This window comes from Amblyraja radiata, chromosome 4 (genome assembly GCF_010909765.2).
Source record: "Amblyraja radiata isolate CabotCenter1 chromosome 4, sAmbRad1.1.pri, whole genome shotgun sequence".
In the NCBI taxonomy this organism is placed as follows: Eukaryota; Metazoa; Chordata; class Chondrichthyes; order Rajiformes; family Rajidae; genus Amblyraja; species Amblyraja radiata.
In genome coordinates this window covers 82,533,945-82,555,471 of record NC_045959.1, presented here as the reverse complement: position 1 = coordinate 82,555,471, position 21,527 = coordinate 82,533,945, and the positions used below count along the sequence as shown (strand labels likewise).

At 43.5% G+C, this 21,527-nt stretch overlaps 1 protein-coding gene across 18 annotated transcripts in view; it reads left to right on the top strand.

Annotated features, from left to right (window-relative positions):
- Window positions 1-21,527, top strand: part of ptprm (protein tyrosine phosphatase receptor type M) — a 940,804-nt gene that overhangs the window by 764,485 nt on the left and 154,792 nt on the right. For 15 of the 18 annotated variants that reach the window (XM_033019862.1, XM_033019861.1, XM_033019860.1 and 12 more), the window contains 2 exons: window positions 9,703-9,854; window positions 12,865-12,942. In XM_033019862.1, the coding sequence (XP_032875753.1) occupies window positions 9,703-9,854; window positions 12,865-12,942 (230 nt within the window). The remainder of the gene's footprint in view (window positions 1-9,702; window positions 9,855-12,864; window positions 12,943-21,527) is intronic. The other 3 variants (XM_033019867.1, XM_033019866.1, XM_033019864.1) reach the window with 1 other exon arrangement.

The following is a 21,527-nucleotide window of genomic DNA, read 5'->3' as shown; positions in this document are numbered from 1 at the left end:
AGAATACTTCACAACTTGATTTGGCATCTTCTCTCCTTGAGACCGCAAGAAATTTCAGAGAGTTCTAGCGGTAGTCAAGTCTATAACATAAATCAGCCCCCCACACCCCTCGCCCCACATCGACTCCAGCTACACCACTCTGCCTTGGGATAGAGACAATATAATCGAGGACCACACAAGCCCAGATCATTCTCTCTTCTCCTCTCTACCATCGGGCAGAAGATACAAAAGCTTGAATGCACATAACAACAGATTCAGTAACAGTTTCCTCCCCGCTGTTATTAAACGACTGAACAGACCACTAATAAGCTGAGGCTAGATTGTACTCATGTATGGTATCATTTGGATAGCACAAAAAGCTGTGTTTTTCACTGTATTTCAGTACACGTGACAATAATAAACCATTACAAACATCAAATAGACAACAGACCTCATCCATTTCCTCATTACAACCTGTGGTGGGATGAAGTGACTGTTTCTGAGCTGTACAACTCCATGATTCTGTATTTTTTTAATTCTCTGAATTTAAATTCCCTGACTGTCATGGTGGATTCAAACTCATGTATCTCGATCAATGTTCCAGAACTCTTGCATGCTGGGACCTCTCATCATATCTGCTGAGGAGCAGGAAATATGTTTTCCAAACCATTAACTTGACATGAGAAATTAGTTTACTGCTTTAAAACTAAAATTTTTAATTATGCGGTATAAAATGCTCACACACCAAATCAGCTTAGAAATGTCTTATTTAAGTGTTTGCAATTATTTGGAATTAAATAATTGCATCAACATATCTCATCTTTTCATTGAGCTCAGAATATTAATTCTGCATTTACTTAAAAGAGCTAAGTATGATTATTGCTACCATGGGTACTCTAATGTACATTAAAGGCAGCATGAACTGAGGCATTAAAAGTGACTTCACTTACACATAAATTATACATTGGTTAATCTGTTAGCTTCCTGTTGCTTTTTTACATCAGATGGTAGTTTTAGCCAACAGAAATTATATAACATATTGAGTGTAAATGCTGTTTAAATGATAAATATGCCTTTGTGTTGCAACACTATAGAATTAATTATGGGAAGACGTCCATTATTGCCATAATTTGTAGTGTGTATGGTGGAGAAAACTAGGGAACTTTAAAAGGCATCGTGCAGGACATTCTGCTCATGGAAAGAGCAGGAGACGATAAGATAAATCCTGACAATATATTTCACAATTAGAATAGCAGGTGACTTGAAGGGACAGGCTCAAGATGGACTGGTGTCCACGTGTGCATGCTACCCTAGTACTTCTAGCTAATGGGGGTTCATCCCATTTCCCGAAGACACCAAAGTAACTTCAGGGGTTAAGAAAGGGAGTCAGGTTAGGTTCAGGTTTATTATTATCATGTGCACTGAGGTACTGTGAAAAGCTTTGTTTTGCACGCTTATCCAAACAATTCAGATAATACCAAACATAAATGCAATCGTCAAACTCGAGTACAATAGATAGTGAAGGGGAAAGATACGGAGTGCAGACTATAGTTCTCAGTATGGTGGTGCACCAGTTCCATAGATAAAGTTCAATATCCGCAATGCGATGGATGTGACAGTGCCTGGCCTAGATTAAGGAAGGACCATTCAGAAACTGAGAACAAAGAGGAAGAAGTTGTTCCCAAGACTGGAGTTGCACACTTTCAAAATTCTGTACCTTTTGCCCGACAGGAGCAGGGTGAAGAAGGAATGACCAGGATGGGACAAGAATTTGATTATGTTGGCTGCTTTTCTGAGGCAGCAGGAAGTGTAGATGGACACAACGGCGTGGAGTCTGGTCTGTCTGATGGACTGGGCTCCACCTACGACTCTCTGCATTTTCTTGCAGTCTTGGGCAGAGCTGTTCCTAAACCAAGCTGTGATGCAACCCTTCATTCTTGTTGCAGATATTTCTGAGAGGTGCCCAATGTTTCTGGCCAGCGGTCACCTCTTGGATGTTGATAATGTATTTTCAGAGCGAGAGGAATGAGCAAGGGAAGAATCAAAGAACATTGTGTATAGGAAAGATTGTAACATCACTGGAAAAGTTAGAGAATAATAAAACAGAGATAATTGAATGTCGTGTATTTGATACTTTATACAAACTCTGGACAACCTGAAGCGCTTCATGATCAATGATACAATTGTATGTGTGAATAGGAGTGTTAGTTTGGGTTAAATAGGTGCCTATCAAAGTGTAATAGTGTCAGTCTATGTAGGGGTGCAGCTGTTGGTGGCAATGGTATAGTGCCAGGGTGATTATTTGATCTTGTGTTGGTGCCTAAGAATGCCTTTAAAGTGGGTGAGCTCGGGTTTGTGTGGGTTTCAACAGTCAAGAATCAAGAGTGTTTCATTGTCATAGGCATTTCAAGATGGCGCCCAAGCCAGGCGATTCTCTGTGTGCTGCTCCCAGAAGAGGATATTCAATCACGCATTACAATCACTCCACTCTTTTAAACCTCTATCCAACAGTAGCATTTCTTACTCTAAAGGGCCGGTCCCAATTAGGTGATTTTTTAGGTGACTGCCAGCGAATGTCATAGATGTAGCAGGTCGCCGAAAGACCGGTGACCTGAATCCCCCTACGACAATGTCTACAACAAGCTACAACAACCTACCACCTAGTCGACGTCAAGCTACGGCAAGCTACCGACAACCAGCGACCCAATCGTCGCAACTTAGGACGTCCACCTACAACAACCTACGACGCCACCTACGACAACTTACGACCACACAGGCGACAACCTACAACAACCAAAGTCAACCTACATCCACCCGCAACAAGCTATGACAAGCTACGACCGTGTCAGCGACAGCTGAAGACAATGCCTTTCGCTACTTGACATTGGTTGACGTAGGTAGTCACCAATGGAATTCACCAAAGTCAGCACCGGCGACAACCTACGTCACCTGAATACAACCTACAACAGCACCTACGTCAGGAGAAATCAAGCAACCCTCATTGGCGCCAAACTCACTCGCCGACTGTCGCCGAATATTTTTGAACATTTTGAAATCAGAAAGACGCTACGACTCTTTGGGCGACTGAGGAGACTACTCACGACCATACACGACCACGACACCCCAGCGACCATGTGGTGACAGCCTAGTCGCCTGTAGTCGCCTAAAAAATTGCTTAAATGGTACAGGCCCTTAACTAAGCTCTTCTTAATCTCCTTTCAGATCATGCACTAAATGTTATTCCCTTTATCATGTATCTGTACACTGTGGATGGCTCAATTGTAATCATGTATCGTCTTTCCGCTGACTGGTTAGCACGCAACAAAAGCTTTTCACTGTACCTCGGTACACATGACAATAAACTAAACTAAACTAAAAAGAAACGGAACAATTCAATTATTCTAGTTGTGTTTGTTCACGATATTAGGTGTGCGTGAGTGGGATTACGTTGCATGAATATATACGTGAGTTTGCAATGATATAAGTGCCTGATTGTGTCATTGAGTAGGTTTTCCATAGGCCCGACTATGGGTGAACTGGGGATGGGACTGGACTTTTGCTACCCTCCCCCACAGTAGGAACCATTGTCATCACAGATAACAGTAATGACTGAACATAGTAAGATTAGAGAAGAGGATACCAGTTGAACTGTATGATCAAGGGTGGGAGCGGGGGGCACGTAATCCCTCATGATGGTCCCGGTCTGTTCTGTTTGACTAATTCGTGAACATGAAAAGTTATATTTCTTGTTGAAGAAGTCATATTGTCCAGCCTTAACTTATGTAAAGACTGTACCCTTTGTGCTGTGACCAAAGCCATCAGCATGACTGTTTTATGCGTCAGTTTTTGCAGGGACAGAGCTGTTGCTGGAGACCAGTTCCTTAGCAACGTTAGGACAATACTCACATCCCATATTTGAGAGTACCTGGTTCTTGGGGGATTGATATTAAAAAATTCCCCTCATCAGTTTGGTTACCAGGGGGTGAGTCCCAACAGAATGACGCTCTGATCCTCGCCATAGATATGCTGAAAGGGCACTTCTGGCGCAGTTATGGCACTGTAACTGAGCCCATCATCATAATGGAGACCTGCCAGGAATTCCAGAACAGACGTTTTGTTCATCGTACAGTAGTGATGTTGTTCCTAGAACAATATTTCCCACTTGCTGATGTGGACCCGATATAGTTTCTTCGTGGACTGCCTGTGAGCTGCTATATATGTTCATTGTTCGGTTCGTTAGTCCCAGGTCCGGAAATGGTTACTTAAGATTCTGCTGACGAACACATTTGTCCTATTATGGTAGGGATGATTTTCCCGCCCGTTACGGGATGAACCAACAATCTGGTTATTTTGGAACGGAGAGCCATGTTTAGTTGTATTTTGCGTAATACCCGACTGATGAGGCAGAAAGGAGGGAATGCATAGAAAGAACAATTCCCCCCCCCCAATGCAGCGAGAAGGCATCCATCGCTGATGCCCCAGTCTGATTCCTAAGAAACGCAGATAGTGATTAAGCCGAGATGCAATAGATCAATCTCTGGTGTTTCATATCATGCTACAATATCAGCAAACACTTTGCGGTCCAACATCCATTCGATGTTTGTCATGAATTTGCGTGACCTGGTGTCTGCCACTAAATTTGAGGTTACCTGGTAGGTAACTAGCTGATATTCAAATGTTTTTCTGAATACACCATTGCCAAATTGTGTTAGCCGGATTATCACATGATACCGATTTGATTCCACCCATGTAGTTAGTATATGTCACCATGGTGGTGTTATCAATCTGTAGTCTAACATGCAGGTGATGCATTTCTGAACAGTATGATTTTAGTCCATAGAACGCACCCAACATTTCCAAGTAGTTTATGACATGTATCTGAAGCAATGATGCTTCTTGTGCATCCCATCTATATCCACAACTAGAGATGGGGTTAGTAACACGCCAACCATGAACACTGGCATCAGTTTGTAGCACCACTGAATGGTTGCTGACAATGATAGGGTTTGAACAATGCCCAATATTTCCCCTATCATTGTAATTCCGTGATTGCTTAGATTGCTTAGATTGGTAGCCTCATTGGTCTCTACACATGACCAGTATTGATTTTAAGTGCTTATACCTTTGTCCTTGTAATTATTGGTAATACAAAGGTCAAACAGTGTGGCTGGAAAGGCCACAGTATTGCCAATTACCCTTGCTACCAGTCGAATAGGTGGTTTACTGATGTCAATGAGGTTGTTGGCCTCAGTTAAGTCTGTACCTTCCTTTGATAAGTTACCCACATGTAGACTAAGTCAAAGGTGAACCCCAAGTAGTCCTTAGTGGTGGAAGGTGTTAGCTTAGAATTAATAACGTCTATAATCCTTCCGCATAGGCACCGCAATCCATAAAGTAGCCTATGGAATCAATTGTTTGGCAGTAACAAAGGTTTCCAATTTCGAATGAATTTACTGCACAATGTATTCAGGTTTGTCAGACCTGAATGATTGGTAACCACATCTTTTTGTTTTTCGTAAAGATATTGACATGAATTCCAAAGAGTCGTGTTGGGATTTACCCATGATTCCCTAGCATCTAGCCTCTCCAGTTCAGCATGCGCTTCCAGTTTTTCTTATCGTGAAGGCACGAACGTTCAGTTCGGTACATGCTGAACCGGGAAATTTTGTGCATAAATTCAATTGTATATCCCTGAACACTAGGTAGAAAATAAGTGTTAGTAGTTATTGCACTCCATGCCTCCCAAGAAAATGTAATCTACACACCAATTTGTGTTATTTACACCTCCTGTTTGGAAGAGACCAGACCCCCCTACCTCCATGGTGACCAGTGGAAAGTTTGTTTTCTTCCTTGCAGTCGCCGTAGAGGTTGTGGCGTCGGTTTTTGGATTTGGGATTTGGGGTTGCACGTCTTCCTCGAAGGCCGGTCTGGGCCAGGCCTAAAAGACCTCTGTCCTGTAGCCCGGCCTTTGAGCTTTCACCAGCTTCTGTGTGTCTTCCTGCTGGTGGGTGCGTGGAGGTGCTGTTGTCATGTGTAGGCCTTTATGAGCCCCAGGGTATTGGCCTCCTTATTGAGCTCTTTTACCTGTTTTGACAGGTTGCCCCCAAGTAGTAATATTGGTGGTTTAATCCCTCCAGGTCTGCACAGCTCTGCAAACTTAGGGTTTAAAGCTGGGCGGATGGCGTTCTCCTGAGACTATTAATCTCATACTCCGTATTGCAGAATAATGCCACAGCGTCTTAGCTAAACATCCTGCCTTCTGACTCCCGTTCCAATGTGTTTTCAGATGTAACTGTTCACCGTGGGAAATTTTTGAGGGATACCCATTTTCCGGTGCTAAATATTTGGCAGTAGTGTCTATTACAGCCATGTTCCTGTAATTGTTTTTAGATGTACAAACTTGGACTCCTTTTCCAGGAGGTTTCCTTGTTCTTGCACCCCCTGCACACTGATTTCTTCCTTCAGCAAAACCCCTCTTCAGAGCCAGCCCAGAATTGGCTCCCAGTACTCCCCTCTGTCGAGGGAGATGCACTGTGCAGCCCTGATAAGGTGCTGCCATGGGTGTATTATATACCCATTGTGACTAGACTCCATCTCCCAGAGTCTGTCACAGTGGAGCATGTGCTCCATAAGCCGCTCCATTTGGCCCCAGTAACGCTGGTCCCTGCGGCATTTCTTTGCAGTTCGACTTGTCAGCCAAGTCGGGCACAGCTGATCCCACTAACGGTGATCTAGTGCCGTCAGCCGCTGCTGGCTGTCCGCAACTCCGTAGTTCTTCCCAGCCAGTGCAGCCCTTGTGGACTCCTGTCCATAGTTTCCCCCTGTGAAAACCAGCACGGGAAACAAAGCATGACCGCAGTAATTCCCTTACCTATCGGTCTTGGTTTTAAAAAACTTGCCACTGCAGGGGAATACTCCCCCCCCCCCCCCCCCCCCCCCCCCCCCCCCGCCTGCCGTTTTGACTTGTCAGAGTCAACGGTTCTGTCTGTGTAGTCTTCCCGCTCGGCCGTGGTGTTGATCTGGCCAGTGCGGGTGCCAAGTCGGGCACAGCTGATCCCACTCACGGTGATGCTGGTGCCTTTAGCTGCTGCTGGCTGCCCGCAACTCCGCGGTTTCCCCAGCCAGTGTAGCCCTTGTGGACTCTTGTCCATATTTTCCCCCTGTAAGAAACAGACACGGGAAACAAACACGACCGCAGTAATTCCCTTACCTGTCGGTCTTGGTTTTAAAAAACTTGCCGCTGCAGGGGAATGCTCCCCCCGCTGGCCGTTTCAACTTGTCAGAGTCAACGGCTCTGATCTGTGTAGCCTTCCCGCCCGGCCGTGGTGTTGATCTGGCTGGTGCGGGTGCTAAGTCGGGCACAGCTGATCCCATTCATGGTGATGCTGGTGCCTTCAGCTGCTGCTGGCTGCCCGCAACTCCGCGGTCCTCCCCAGCCAGCTTTAGACGCAGCCCTTGTGGACTCTATTTTTGTCCAGTTTCCCCCTGTAAAAAACAGCGCGGGAAACAAAAAATGACCGCAGAGTAATTCACTTACCTGTCGATCGCGGTTTCAAATTTACCGCTGCGGGGGAACGTCGTTCCACCCCGTCTGTCGTTTCGCAATGCGTGAAGCGATATGACACGCATGCGTCCTGGCGGGTTCTTCACGTAGTCACTCACGTGACTTCGAAGTAAAATGTCCTTTGTCCTTTGGTCTGTACACTGTGTGTGTGTTATGTCCTGCCCACGTCATGGTATGTGTGCACAAACCTTTTATCTATTTGTTCCTGTACTATATGAATGGTGAATGAGTGGGGGTATTTATGTTATAAAAAGGTCAGGGAAATCAATCATGGAAATACTGAAAAGCTTACTATACCTGGAAAATTTCAATCATGATTCAAGAGCACTTCAGATGCAATCCCTTAAAAAGTAGAATTGATCTAAATCAAGATATCAGCAAGTGTAACCCATTCGTTTTAGAGCAAACTATTCGAGCAGAGCGGCTATTGAGAATTGCTTTTTTTAAATGAGTCCTGAGGATTATGAAACGCTATTATTCAGCTTTTACGCCCTATAAATCATTTAGTGTTATGATATGACAGAATATAACACAAACCATTCAGTTGCAGAGGATCTAATTTGTGGTGGAATTTGCAGAAAAGTCTAAATCCAAGGAAAGATTTTAAAGGCTTGGGTAACTAGTTCTCAATCAATGATTCAGATTGACCCTTATGCCTGAAAGGATTTTTTAGCTTTGCAAATAGAATGGAAGAAAAATTGCAGTAAATCATCTTTTTAGCAAAGAAGTTTATACAAAATCCTTTATTGCATCTTCAAGAAAAGGGAAATCAGTCCAGGATAATATTTGGTGCAGAGAAGCTGGCTAGCACAGCTTAGCAAACAATGTAACAATGCAAGATGATTACTAACATTGGAATTAATTTATAGATCATTGAAACTGATTATTTCGACAATGCTTTAGAGCGTAGCTGGGTTTTTTTTTAACTTAGGATGTGAGTGATTTAGAGCTAGGCTTTAGCTGTTGCACTTCATGTTTCCCTGACAAAGGCGAGATGTGCCCTCTTCCTTGAACGGCTACAGTCCTTCTGATTTGGTTGCTATTACAGTTGCTTATGAGGTAAAACATTTCACCCAGTGACATTGAAGGCTTTTGTTCAACTAACCGATCCTTCACAGCTTGGCCAGGCGGGACTAATGGGCTGCTGCAGAGATCATAGAACATAGAATGGGCCCATGTTTAACATCAATGTGAAATCCATGGTCAAAGTAGATACCCATAAGCCCTCCACATCCCCAGCGCTGTTTTAGTGACGACCTTTACGTTCTCGATGTCCATGAGTTTGAGTCTAGTTTATTGTCATGTGTGCTGAGGTACAGCGAAAAGTTTTTATTGTGTGCTAACCAGTCAGCAGAAAGACTATACACGATTACAATCGAGCCATTCGCAGCATCCAAATGGATGATAAAGGGAATAACGTGAGTAACGTTTAGTGCAAGATAAAATCCAGTAAATCCGTTAATGATCATTCTGGATCCAAGGATCAATTTTCTAATTGGTGATATAAAACTCCATTTGACGGGCATGATAATCACTAATGCTCAATTTCCATCCAATTTTTACCATGTACTATGTGTTTGGAGTTATTATTACCTTGTTGAAGCAGCTTTTAACTTGAATTAATGCAAATAAATGCACACTTGAATTCTCTACATGCATTACAGTGGTTTTTATCCCAATTGAATGTTATTTTCTTGTGCTGACTGTACAACTTTGATGTGCTGTTTTGGAAGAATAATTTCCTGTTTAAAAGTTATTTCTAAGTATGTATCCTAATTCTTACATTAGATAGTATTAAAATGCTGGAGTAACTCAACAGGTCAGGCAACATCTCAGGAGAACATGGATAGGTGGTATTTCAGTTGGGGGCCCTTCTTCAGTTATCCATGTTCTCCAGAGATGCTGCCTGACCCGTTGAGTTACTCCAATACTTTGTGTCGCTTTTGGTAAACCAGCATCCGCAGTTCTTTGTGTCTATCCTAAGTACACAGTTGTTTTAGCAGCATTCCAAATTCGGAAAGCTTACAGTTATTTTGGTATTGAGCAAATGTAAAAACATCTCTTTGGTAACTTACACCTTAGGTGGGTAATTCAGAGACCTTAATCTTGGGAGACATGAAAAAATAATGCTCTTTGGTATTCCCTCTTTGTATTTCAAGAAAACTAGCAAAGAAGCGGAAGGATACACTGAGCAGTACGCGGCAAGAGATGACGGTGATGGTAAACTCAATGGACAAGAGTTTTACTGAGCAAGGGACTAACTGTGACGAGGCATTTTCCTTCATGGATACACACAATCCAAATGGAAAAGGTGAGTTAAGAAGATATTCCTTTGCTGGGTTAAGGTGGTTAACAGTGTCACTGTTAATAGTGCTGCCTCACAGCAACACAAGAGACTAGAATCCAATCCTGATCTCTGGTGCTGCCTGTGTAGAGTTTGCGCGTTCTCCCTTTGACCGTGTGCTGGTTTCCTTTGGTGCTCCAGTTCCCTCCCTCATTCCAAAGACATGCAGATTGGTATGTTAATTGGTCACTGTAGATTGACCCGGGTATGTAGGTGAGGGATAGAATCAGGGGGAGTGATGATAATATGGGAGGAATTAAAAAATGGGAGCTAGTCATTCAGCTGATCAGACAGCATCTCTGGAGAAAAGGAATTGGTGACGTTTCAGCAAGACCCTTCTTCAGACTGAAAATTAAGGGAGAGGAAAACGAGAGGTATGAAAAGCTTCAGAACAAATCAGAAAAACCAGCACCGATAACCAAGGAAAGGCGGAGCCCACAATGGTCCTCGTTGGCCGTGGTAGAGGTGATAATGATGGGAAATATGGATGCGAACAGTGGAACTAGCAGGACAGCAGTGTGGGGGAGGGCAGAGAGAGAGGGAATGCAAGTGTTACTTGAAATTAGAGGTCAATATTCATACCACTGGGTTGTAAGCTTCAGTGTAAACCAGCATCTGCATTTTCTTCTGACACAATTAAAAACTAGGGTTAATTTAAGATTAGTTTAAATTGATGGTCGACACAGTGGGCCAATACTGTTCCATGCTGCATCTTTCTATGAAGGTGCCCTCAATCTCTAGATCAGAATGATATCTGGATTAGGGATTATTAGTACAAGGAGAGGTTGGACAGACTTGGATTATTTTCTCTGGAACACGAGAGGTTGCGGGGACCTGATAGATGTATGTAAAATTATGAGAGGCATAGACAGGGTAGACAGAACCTTTTTCCCAGAATGTAAATGTCAAAGACTAGAAGGTATAGCTTTAAGGTGAGAGAGGCAAAATCTGAAAGCTAAGCGTGGGGAAAGTTTTCCACGCAGAGAATATAGCAATGTAACAGAATTTTGGGATTTAAAAAATCAAGTCTACAATTTATCCCATCAGATGAAGCATAAAAAGAAGTTTAATTTGACACCTAATTCAATTTCATATCTTCAGTATTAAAAAAGTTATGGCCATTTTCATACTCAGAAATTAGCATCTTGTTCCCTATTGCTTTTCCATTGACTTAACACAAAAGCTGTGATCAAGGACAGTCAAAAGCCCATAACTTTCTTAAAAATTATGAGAACTGAACGAAATTTTCAGTTATTATAGATTGAAGCATTCTGAAACAAATATTAAACAATCTTACTTGGATGACCTGAAATTAAATTTACAGAAACATCCATCACAGTGAATCTCCTCCTCACTGTGATGGAAGGCAAAGTCTTTTCTCTCCCCTGCATCATTTCTCTCCCGATGTCGAAGCCCCAGGCAGGCGATGGTAAGTCCCACGGCCATTTTAGGCCGCGCCGGGCGATGTACGGCTCCGCTCCAGGTCTAAAAGTCACGAAGTCGGAACCCCCGGCGGGCGCTGGAATGTCCCGCGGCCATTAAAGCCGCGGCGGGCGATGCACGGCCCCGCTCCGGGTCGTACCAACCCCGCGACACGGGCTGGAGAAGTTACGTTGCGGGAGCTCCGAAAAGCGGTCTCTACCCGGACCCGCGAGCTCCCGATATCCCGACAGTCCACAGGTCTGCAGCTGGAGCCTCCGAGCTCCGGGGTCGGGCCGCAGCAGCGAACCACCACCGCTCCCCACGCTCCGAGGCCGGCCAGCCCCACAATGGTGAGTAGTCCGCAGGCTCCGCAACTGGAGCCCCCAGGTCATTCCGGCTGGAGGCCGCTCCACGGTGCTAGGCTCCAACGACAACGGAGACCCGACAGGAAAAAGGTTGGGTCTCCCGTGCAGGGAAGAGATTTTTAAAAGTTTCCCCCTTCCCCCCACCACCCACCCCCCCCCCCTCCATCCCCCAGTTACACAGTTACATATACACAGTTAAAAACAGTATTAAAAAACACGAACAACTACATTTAACTAGACAAAAAATAAAAAAAACACAGACAGACTGTAGGGGCCGCTGCAACAGGTGAGTCGCGCCACCAACCATCACCTTGCGAGTGGGTTTTTGAGACACTCGATCGTTTGGAACATTGCGGTTGCAGTGAATTTAAACCCCATATCGGCAGGAAAAATATTGCCGGTTCGTATGGGACCTAAATCACTAAATTACTCCAGCGCTGAACTTGTCGGGCGATTAAAAAAAAAAAAAAATCACAGAACGGCCGTCGGAACAAATCTTCAGCAAAAGCTTGCACTCCGAGAAAATATATCCAGGACAGGTAGGAGAAAAAACGCATTTTAACCCCCCCCCCCTCAAAGGCGCCAAAGTTGCGCACACGGCCAGTGGCAGAACTGCAGCGCCGCTGAAGGTAAGTTTTGTAACATACCTAGAGAATAGTGAATACCCGGAATGTGCTGCCAGGGGTGGTGGCGGAGGCAGGTAAAAAAGCCGTTTAGGTTTAGATTTATTATCATCATGTGTACCAAGGTACAGTGAAAAGTTTGTTTTATATGCTATCCAATCTGGTCAGATAATACCGTACATAAATACAATCAAGCCAAATTCTAGTACAACAGGTTTGGCAAAGGAGAAGATTCAGAATGTGAAATACAGTTCTCAACATTGTAGCGCATCAGTTCCAGAGACAAAGTCCAATATCTGCAATGGGGTAGAGGTGAACCAGAGAGTACCCTAGCTCATAGAAGGACATTCAGCATCCTGATGGCAGAGGAGAAGAAGCAGATATAACAGTGGTATTTAGAAGTGGATAGGTACATGGATATGCAGGGAATGGAGGATAGGGATCATGCACAGGCAGAGGAGATTAGATAAACTTGGCATCATGTTCGGCACAGACGAATCTGTTCCTGTACTGTACTGTTCTGTGCTCCATGTTCTATCACTGAACAACTCTTGCATTTCCCTTCAGCCAATTCCTCACCATCCTCATTTACTGTGAAGACTAATATATTGAAGAGTCCAGGAGTACAGAATTCCTACTATCCAGGTAGCTGAGTTGCTTGCTGTTATATTGTGTGCATGTTTGTATGGTTTCCTTGCTTATGTCAGTGTAATATTTAACTTTGAGGGCTTGCTGGGACTGCACATGCTATTCCATTGGTGCTTCAATAATTATTTACCTTGCATTAATTGGGAAGTACATCCAGTAAGCAATTCAAATAATTCCAATAAAGTGGGGCTAGAACAATTCAAATGTCATTCAAATCTCTCCCGCAACCTCACTGCCAATTTTTGGTCCTCTTTTTGATCGCTGTGGAAACCGTCACAGCCCATGGTGAGATACTGTATAATCTATAGATCAATTAACAAGGGACTAAAGCCCACAAGCATCACGTTACCAATGTTAATGGTGTTTGTGGTTGAGAGAATCAATCAAATCTTGCTGCTGTGATCAATGCATTCCATTTAGTTTAGTTTAATTTAGAGCACAGTGTGGAAACAGGCCCTTCAGCCAACTGAGACCATGCCGACCAACGATTGCCCGTTCACTAGTTCTATCCTACACCCTAGGGTAAATTTACAGAAGCCAATTATAAGTTCATAAGTTGTTGGAGCAGAATTAGACTAGATGTAGTCTAGTCTACTCTGCCATTCAAACTTCACTTATCTATCTTTCCCTCTCAACCCCATACGCCTGCCTTCTCCCTTGACACCCTTACTCATCAAGAACATATCAATCTCCACCTTAAAAATATCCATTGACTTGGCTTCCACAGCCTTCTGTGGCAATGAATTCCACAGATTCACCACCCTCTTATAAAATAAATTACTCCTCATCTTTCTAAAGGTATGTCCTTTTATTCTGTGGCTATGGCCTCTGGTCCTAAACTCTCCCACTAGTACAAACCTGCATGTCTTTGGGACGTGGGGGGGAACCCGGAGCACTCGGAGCAAACCCAAGCGGTCACAGGGAGAATGTACAAACTCTGTACAGACAGCACCCGTAGTCTGAATCGAACCTGGGTCTCTAGCGCTGCAAGGCAGCAACTCTAAAGCTGCGCCAGTGACAGATTCAATACAAAAACCTCCAAAATGCTCAAATCAGCTGTGAACAGGTGATCAAAGGTCAGCATGGACTAGGTGGGCTGAATTACCTGTTTCCAAGCTCTATCTCTAAAAAAACAACATCATTGGTAAAGGTCGGAGAGGGTCATCAAGCTTGCTTTGCCATGCAATATCATATCTGATCTAAGTATGAATGCCACATACCTACCCATGCATTCTAAGAATTTATCTTGAACTTCAAGGCAGTCTTCCCTTCTTCCTTCGAATAGAAAAATTAAAATCCTTTAATAGAAGAATGTCCTTCTCTTAGCCATCAACCTTCAGTGAGTGGTATCAATGTAATGTGCAGCCCAAGACTAGGTAGTGTTGAGGTGCATTACTGCTGCTGAAAGCCCTTAGCATCCAATGGCTCAAATTAATAATAAGGGTTGTGGTGTTATTTATACTCCAGCTTTCCTTTCTGCCCCAAGGCACAGTTTCCTGGTGCTTTAGTCAAGTGACCATTGTTCACGTGTGAATGTGTTCCGTGTTCTTTGTGTGTGAGCATTGATTGATGAGCCTTCTGATAAAATCACTTGAAATCCTCACAGGTGAGCTAAACCCAACACAAAATAGGACACAAAGTGCTGGAATAACTCAGCGGGTCAGGCAGAATCTCTGGAGAACATGGATAGGTAATATTTCGGATTGAGGTGCTTCTTCAGACCCTGGTCTGAAGAAGGCTCCTGACCTGAGATGCCACCTGTCCTGTGGTTCTCCAGAGATGCTGCCTGGTCTCACGAGTTAGGCCAGCACATTATATCCTTTTTTTTTGTGTATTAACCAGCATCTCCAGTAACCTGTTTCTCCATTTTGAGCTATATCCTATCCTCACCTGATGTCCATACATCCCACCGGGGAAATTGATAGAAATCAGGAGCAGAACGTTGGCTGATTTTACATCTTCCACCTCCCCACCGGACTCCGGGTGAACTTACCACCTCACCGGCTGAGGTCAACTCAGACGGAATTTATCATGTTGGTTGGGTGGGCTGGAGGCATCAAGGGAATCAAAGCAAGTTACTGGGAGTGAAAACAGGCACAGCTCTCTTGGGGTGGATTTGAACTTACTTTGATTTGGCTCACAACAATTCATCAGCAATCCAACATTGCTCCCATTTCTCGCATTGTTGTCATCACTTACTTTCCTCAAAGTCAGGGTGTTCCCATTTATCACTGATCCTTGATCAGTTAAGAAATAAGTAATTTACTCTTGAGGAAATCCAAAATAATTTAGGTGAAAGTGCCATTAGAGGTATAAGTTAAAAAGAGAGCAGATAGAAATGTTTGCATTTCTGACTGATGGCCTTAATTTGTAGAAGGTAATTCAAGAAGATTTTGACATGTTTTCTGAGCTGATATTACTTGCTACTTGTTTCCCCCTGATGTGTCCATTAGTGACAAAAGCTTGTCTCCTTAATATGAGCCTGTTTTGATTCTACAAGTGGCACAAAGACTTGTTTTGATTTCACCGCATGCACAATTGAAACCCTCCAGTTCTCCGTACGTCTCCCAACTCGTGCATAATGCAGTGTGCCACATCATCCTTTAGAATAACACTCTTTAAGCGGTGTTTTGTTCCATGCTGACAATCTGCCCATTAGTATAAATGGCTTGAGAATAATTATGCTGTTTTCATCTTTTATCACGTGCATCTAAGTACAGTTATGGTGAGGCACAGATATAATTGAACAAATAATAAGGGCACCCGTGGGGCCAGACTTCCATGTATTTACTCTACCAAAGGTAGAAGCAAACCACTATCTGTCTTCCGTAAACATAATCTTACATTTCATATTGGGATATGGATACGTAAGTGTGGTGGCTGCCAGAGTAGGTAAATGAGGCAGGTACTCTCGCAACATTTAAGAAACATTTAGACAGGTACATGGATAGGACAGGTTTAGAGAGATATGGGCCAAATGCTGGCAAGTGGGATTAGTGTAGATGGGGCGTGTTGGTTGGCCTGGGCAAGTCGGGCCGAAGGGCCTGTTTCCACGCTGTACGACTCTATGACTATCACTCTCTACCAGTACTTTTTGATAGCTTTTTTATGATTTCATTCATGGCCTGAGACTAGTCATTAACAAGGATCAGTTTGCAATGCCCATCCCTAATTACACTTGAATGGTGTGTCATTGATGAAAGCAATTAAAGGGCCTGTCCCACTTTCCCGAGTTACTCACAAACTCTCCCGAGTTTTCCCCTTGATTCGAACTCGGATAATTATAGTAATAGCCATTCGTAGGTATTCGGAGCCATTTTTTTTACTCGTGGACATTTTTCAACATGTTGAAAAAATGTCCCGACTTACCTGATGCCCCGAGTTCCAACGGCTGGCCTTTACGAGCCGCTACGAAACACCTACAGACTCCTACGGGCTCGCTACCGACATTACCCGACATTCCCCGAGTTCGGTTCAAGGGGAAAACTCGGGAAAGTTCGTGAGTAACTCAGGAAAGTGGGACAGAGCCTTAAGAATCACCTTGTTTGCTATATCTGGAGTCACACTTGGCCTAGGTTGGGTAAGATAGGACAGGTTTCCTTATGTGAAGGACATTCAGTGGGTGTTCCCATAAATCCAGTAGATTCACGGCCACCATTGTTGATCGTAACTTTTTAACTCCTGCGTTCATTGAATTATCTGATGTGGTGGGATTTCAACTCTTGTGTCTGGATCACCAGTCAAGATCATTGTGCTTCCATTCTAGTGACTTAGCCACCGGGCTCCCCTACCCCTTTCATGTCAGACCTAAACCTAGAATGTTGCCTTTTAATTGCGGAAAGAAATTCCAGAAGACTTTGACATGATTTTATGAGCTGATGTTACTTACTGCTTGCTTCCCAATGATGCGTCCATAGTGACAGGACACAGATCATGATTCTGTAATGACTCAGGGCATCACAGAAAACCCAATTCTCTTGTCTTCAATGGTTTATGTACTGGTAAGGAGGGAGAGAGTAGGCTCGGAAAATAGCACTCCTGCCTCATGACTTTGTCCTTCCTGTCTCATTGTCACTGAGGTTAATTTTGGAATTAGAAATCCCGGTTGGCAAACACTTTAACGCCCATTCCCATATTGACTTTTCTGTCCTGGACCTCCTCCACTGTCAGAGTGATGCCAAATTCAAATTGGAGGAACAGTACCTCATATTTCGCTTGGGCAGCTTACAATCCAGAATGTCAAATTTTTAAAACTCTAATTTCAAATAACCCTTGCACTCCTCTTCCTCCCCCCCCCCCCTTTAGTTTTCCCACTAGTTTCACTGCTGTCCTGCTTAGTTTCACTGTTCGTATCCCCTCATTACCACATTGGACCATTGTGGGCTCTGCCTTTCCTTGATCATTGTTGTTCTTTTCATACGTTTCATTCATTTCTTCTTTGTACCTTTTCATACCTCAAGTTTCCCTCCCCCCCTGACTCTCAGTCTGAAGAAGGGTCTTGACCCAAAATGTCACCTATTCCCTTTCTCCTGAGATGCTGCCTGACCCGCTGAATTATTCCAGTATTTTGTATTTATCTTCGATGCAAACCAGCATTTGCAGTTCCTTCCCACACATGTATTAGACATTGTCTGCCAGTAACAAATGGGAGCGCATCCACATAATATGCCATCAGTGTTTAAAAATAATTGGAATGTACAAAATAACACTTACTGTTGAGTGACCCAGAACAAAAAGCTTGTATGGTTTTTCCACATGATTTCCTACTTTTGGATTTGTTGGATTAGATTTTTTTTTAATTATTTGTTTAGCATGCTTAATAGAAAACAATGTTCTAAGGCACAATTGTAGGATATACAATTAAAATATTGGATTAGGATATAACTTTTGAGGGGTACTTTTTCCACCACTTTATCCTCCTTTAGATCTCAATCCTCTTTTCACATGTTAAGGCTTTACTCTTTAGAGATATAGCACAGAAACAGGCCCTTCGGCCCACCGAGTCCACACCGACCAGCGATCATCCTATACACTAGCACTATCCTACACACTAGGGACAATTTTACCGAACCAAGTAACCTACCAACTTGTACGTCTTTGAAGTGTGGGAGGAAATCGGAGCACCTGTAGGACACCCATGTGGTTACGTAAAGAATGTACAAACTCTGTACAGACAGCACTTATAGCCAGGATTGAACCGGGATCTCTGGCACTGTAGGCAACAGTGATTATTCTGAGGGTTTCATTGTCATAGTTACTTTTTTTTTAAATCAAGATTATCAGATCACAAAATCATAAAATATAGGGGCAGAATTAAGTAATTTTGGCCCATCGAGTCTACTCCGCCATTCACTCATGGCTGGTCTACTTTTCCCTCTCAACCCCATTCTCCTGCCTTCTCCCCATAACTATTGACACCCTTACAAATCAAGCACCTGTCAATCTCTTCCTTAAAATACCCAATCACATTGCCTCCACAGCTGTCTGTGACAGTGAATTCCACAGATTTACCATCCTTTGGCTAAAGAAATTCCTCATCTCTATTCTGACGGTACATCCTCTGTAGGCAACAGCTCTACCACTGCACCACCATGCTGCCCCTCTGACTGAGAAGTCTCAGTTTAGTTTATTGTCACGTGTACCGAGGTACAATGAAAAGCTTTTGTTGCATGCCTACCAGACAGCAGAAAGACAATACATGATTACAATCGAGCCATTTACATTGTATAGATACATGATAAGGGAATGACATTTAGTGCAAGGCAAAGCCAGCACAGTCAGATCAAGGATAGTCCGAGGGTCACCAAAGAGGGAGATAGTAGTTCAGCATTGCTCTCTGATTGCATTTCTCAGTCAGAGGACAGAGAATCAGCACTATGTTAGCCAATGACTTGGAGGTGGAGTGTGCTGAGTTACTCAAAGCTGCCCATCGTGCAGCGGGCAGAGTCAGTTACTCACTAAGCAGTCTGGCAGGACCGCACAATGAACAAACTGCAGCAACTTCTCTCAGCAAGGATTCCCGAAATGTACAATAAGTTCCGGATAGTTAAATCTTAACTACGTGCATAAAAATCTATACGAGTCACTTCGAGTTATGGTGGTACGGAATTTGAGTGACAGAAGAATTACCAAACATCTAAAGCATCGCCACTAAGTGCAGCCTTTCCTAGTACCAACGTCATACACCTATTGTCACCGTTTTTTTGATTGCGCTTCTGAAAAGTACCTTGAACTGTTTTTAAATGCATAACATTATTGTTGTCAGCACATCTCCTGCTATCATAGTAATAAATAACTAACTCTGCAACATCAACCCCCACAGTTTCCTTCATCAACGTTGGCACACATTCCCAGGCATAGGAAACAAATCACTTCTACTTTCGCAGCCCCAGTTGTACAGGGATTGTTACATTGAGTCCTGTTAATCCTTTATAAATTAGGTTGTGTATCAGTGAGACAGGTGTCTATAGATTATTCATTTAATTTATAGATGCAATCCGGAAATAAAGTACTTCGGCCCACTAAGTCCGCGACGACCAGCTATCTCCGTGCACTCGCACTATCCAACACGCCAGGGACAATTTAGATTTTTTACCAATTAACCTACAAACCTGTACATCTTTGGAGTGTGGAAGGAAACCAGAGCACCCGGGGAACCCCACGCAGTCATGGGGAGAACGTACAAACTCCGTACAGACAGCACATGTAGTCAGGTTCGAACCCGGGACTCTGGCACTGTAAGGCAACAACTCTTCCGCTGCGCCATCATGCCGCCCCAATTTATACAACATCAATATTATCAATACTGTCATATGTTGGAAGACACAATATAACTACATCAATCGGTTCTTTCTTGGTTTGAAATGCAAAAGAAAAATCGATTTCTTATGTTTTTGTTAATGGGCCTGTCCCACTTACATGACTTTTTCGACGACTGCTGACACCCATCATAGGTCATTATAGGTCGCCGAAAATGTTCAACATGTTGAAAACCCAGCAGCGACCAGAACAAGGTACGATTCTTTGGGTGACTACTCACGACCATACAAGCTTCACAACCATACAGGCGACACATGTCGCCAGGGTGTCGCCTGTATGGTTGTGAGTAGTCTCCTCAGTCACCCAAAGAGTCGTAGCAACTTTCTGGTCGCCACTGAATTTTCAACATGTTGAAAATTTTCACTGACCTGCAACGACATATGACGGGTGTCGGGTAGTCGCCGAAAAAGTCACGTAAGTGGGACAGGCCCATTTTTGTTCTTAATTTTTTCTTTAAACGTTGTACCTAGCCCTCCTCCACTCCCACCTTGTGACTTTTAATTGTGGATCTACAAAGTACATCTTATTCTTATAACATGCTTTGGTATTGACCAATACTGGCTCCTGCTGCCCTGTCAAGTACAACTCCTCTAATTTCATGGGAATTTTCCTTCCTGCATTTCAATGGTCCTTTACAACCCAAGTTTGTTGCTCCCACAAGATTGCTTTCTCATTTATTCCAATTTACTTTCATTTTTTCATTTATCATGGAGCTAGGCAAAGTTCTGTTTAATTCCTTCACTAGATATGAATATTGCTGGCAAGAACAGCACTTATTCGTCTGTCCTGAGACTGAGTGACTGAGTAGATTTTTTATGATTATTCTGAGGGTTTCATTGTCATAGTTACTTTTTTTTTAAATCAAGATTATCAGATCACAAAATCATAAAATATAGGGGCAGAATTAGGTCATTTTGGCCCATCGAGTCTACTCCGCCATTCACTCATGGCTGGTCTACTTTTCCCTCTCAACCCCATTCTCCTGCCTTCTCCCCATAACTATTGACACCCTTACAAATCAAGCACCTGTCAATCTCTTCCTTAAAAATACCCAATCACATTGCCTCCACAGCTGTCTGTGACAGTGAATTCCACAGATTTACCATCCTTTGGCTAGAGAAATTCCTCATCTCTATTCTGAGGGTACATCCTCTTATTCTGAGGCTGTGCTCTTTGGTCTTAGACTCTCCCACTACTGGAAACATCCTCTCCACATCCACCCTATCTCGGCCTTTAATTAAATGAATTTCAATTCACCAGACTGCACCAGATTCTAACTTGGCTTTGGGTTCAATCGTCCAGTCCTTTTACAGGAACCTAATCTATATGGACGTTAATCCTTCATTGTAGTTTAGTTTAGTTTAGAGATACAGTGTGGAAACAGGCCTTTCGGCCGAACGAGTCCGTGCTGACCAGTGATCCCCGTACATTAACACTATCCTACACCCATTAGATACAATTTACAAATACACCAAGCCAATTAGCCTACAAATGTGTATGTCTTTGGAGTATTGGAGGAAACCAGAACACCCAGGGAAATCCACACGGTCACAGGGAGAATGTACAAACTCCGTACAGACAAATATCCGTAGTCAGGATCGAACCTGGGTCTCTGGTGAGGTGAGACGGCAGCTCTACTGCTGCGCCACCGTGCCACCCTACAACAACTTTTCTAAGTACAGTTCAGTCCCAAAAATGCTGATCATGTGAAGCAGAAACAATGACGGGTTGGGGTTGGTATGAAGGGTGTGGCGGGCATCAAG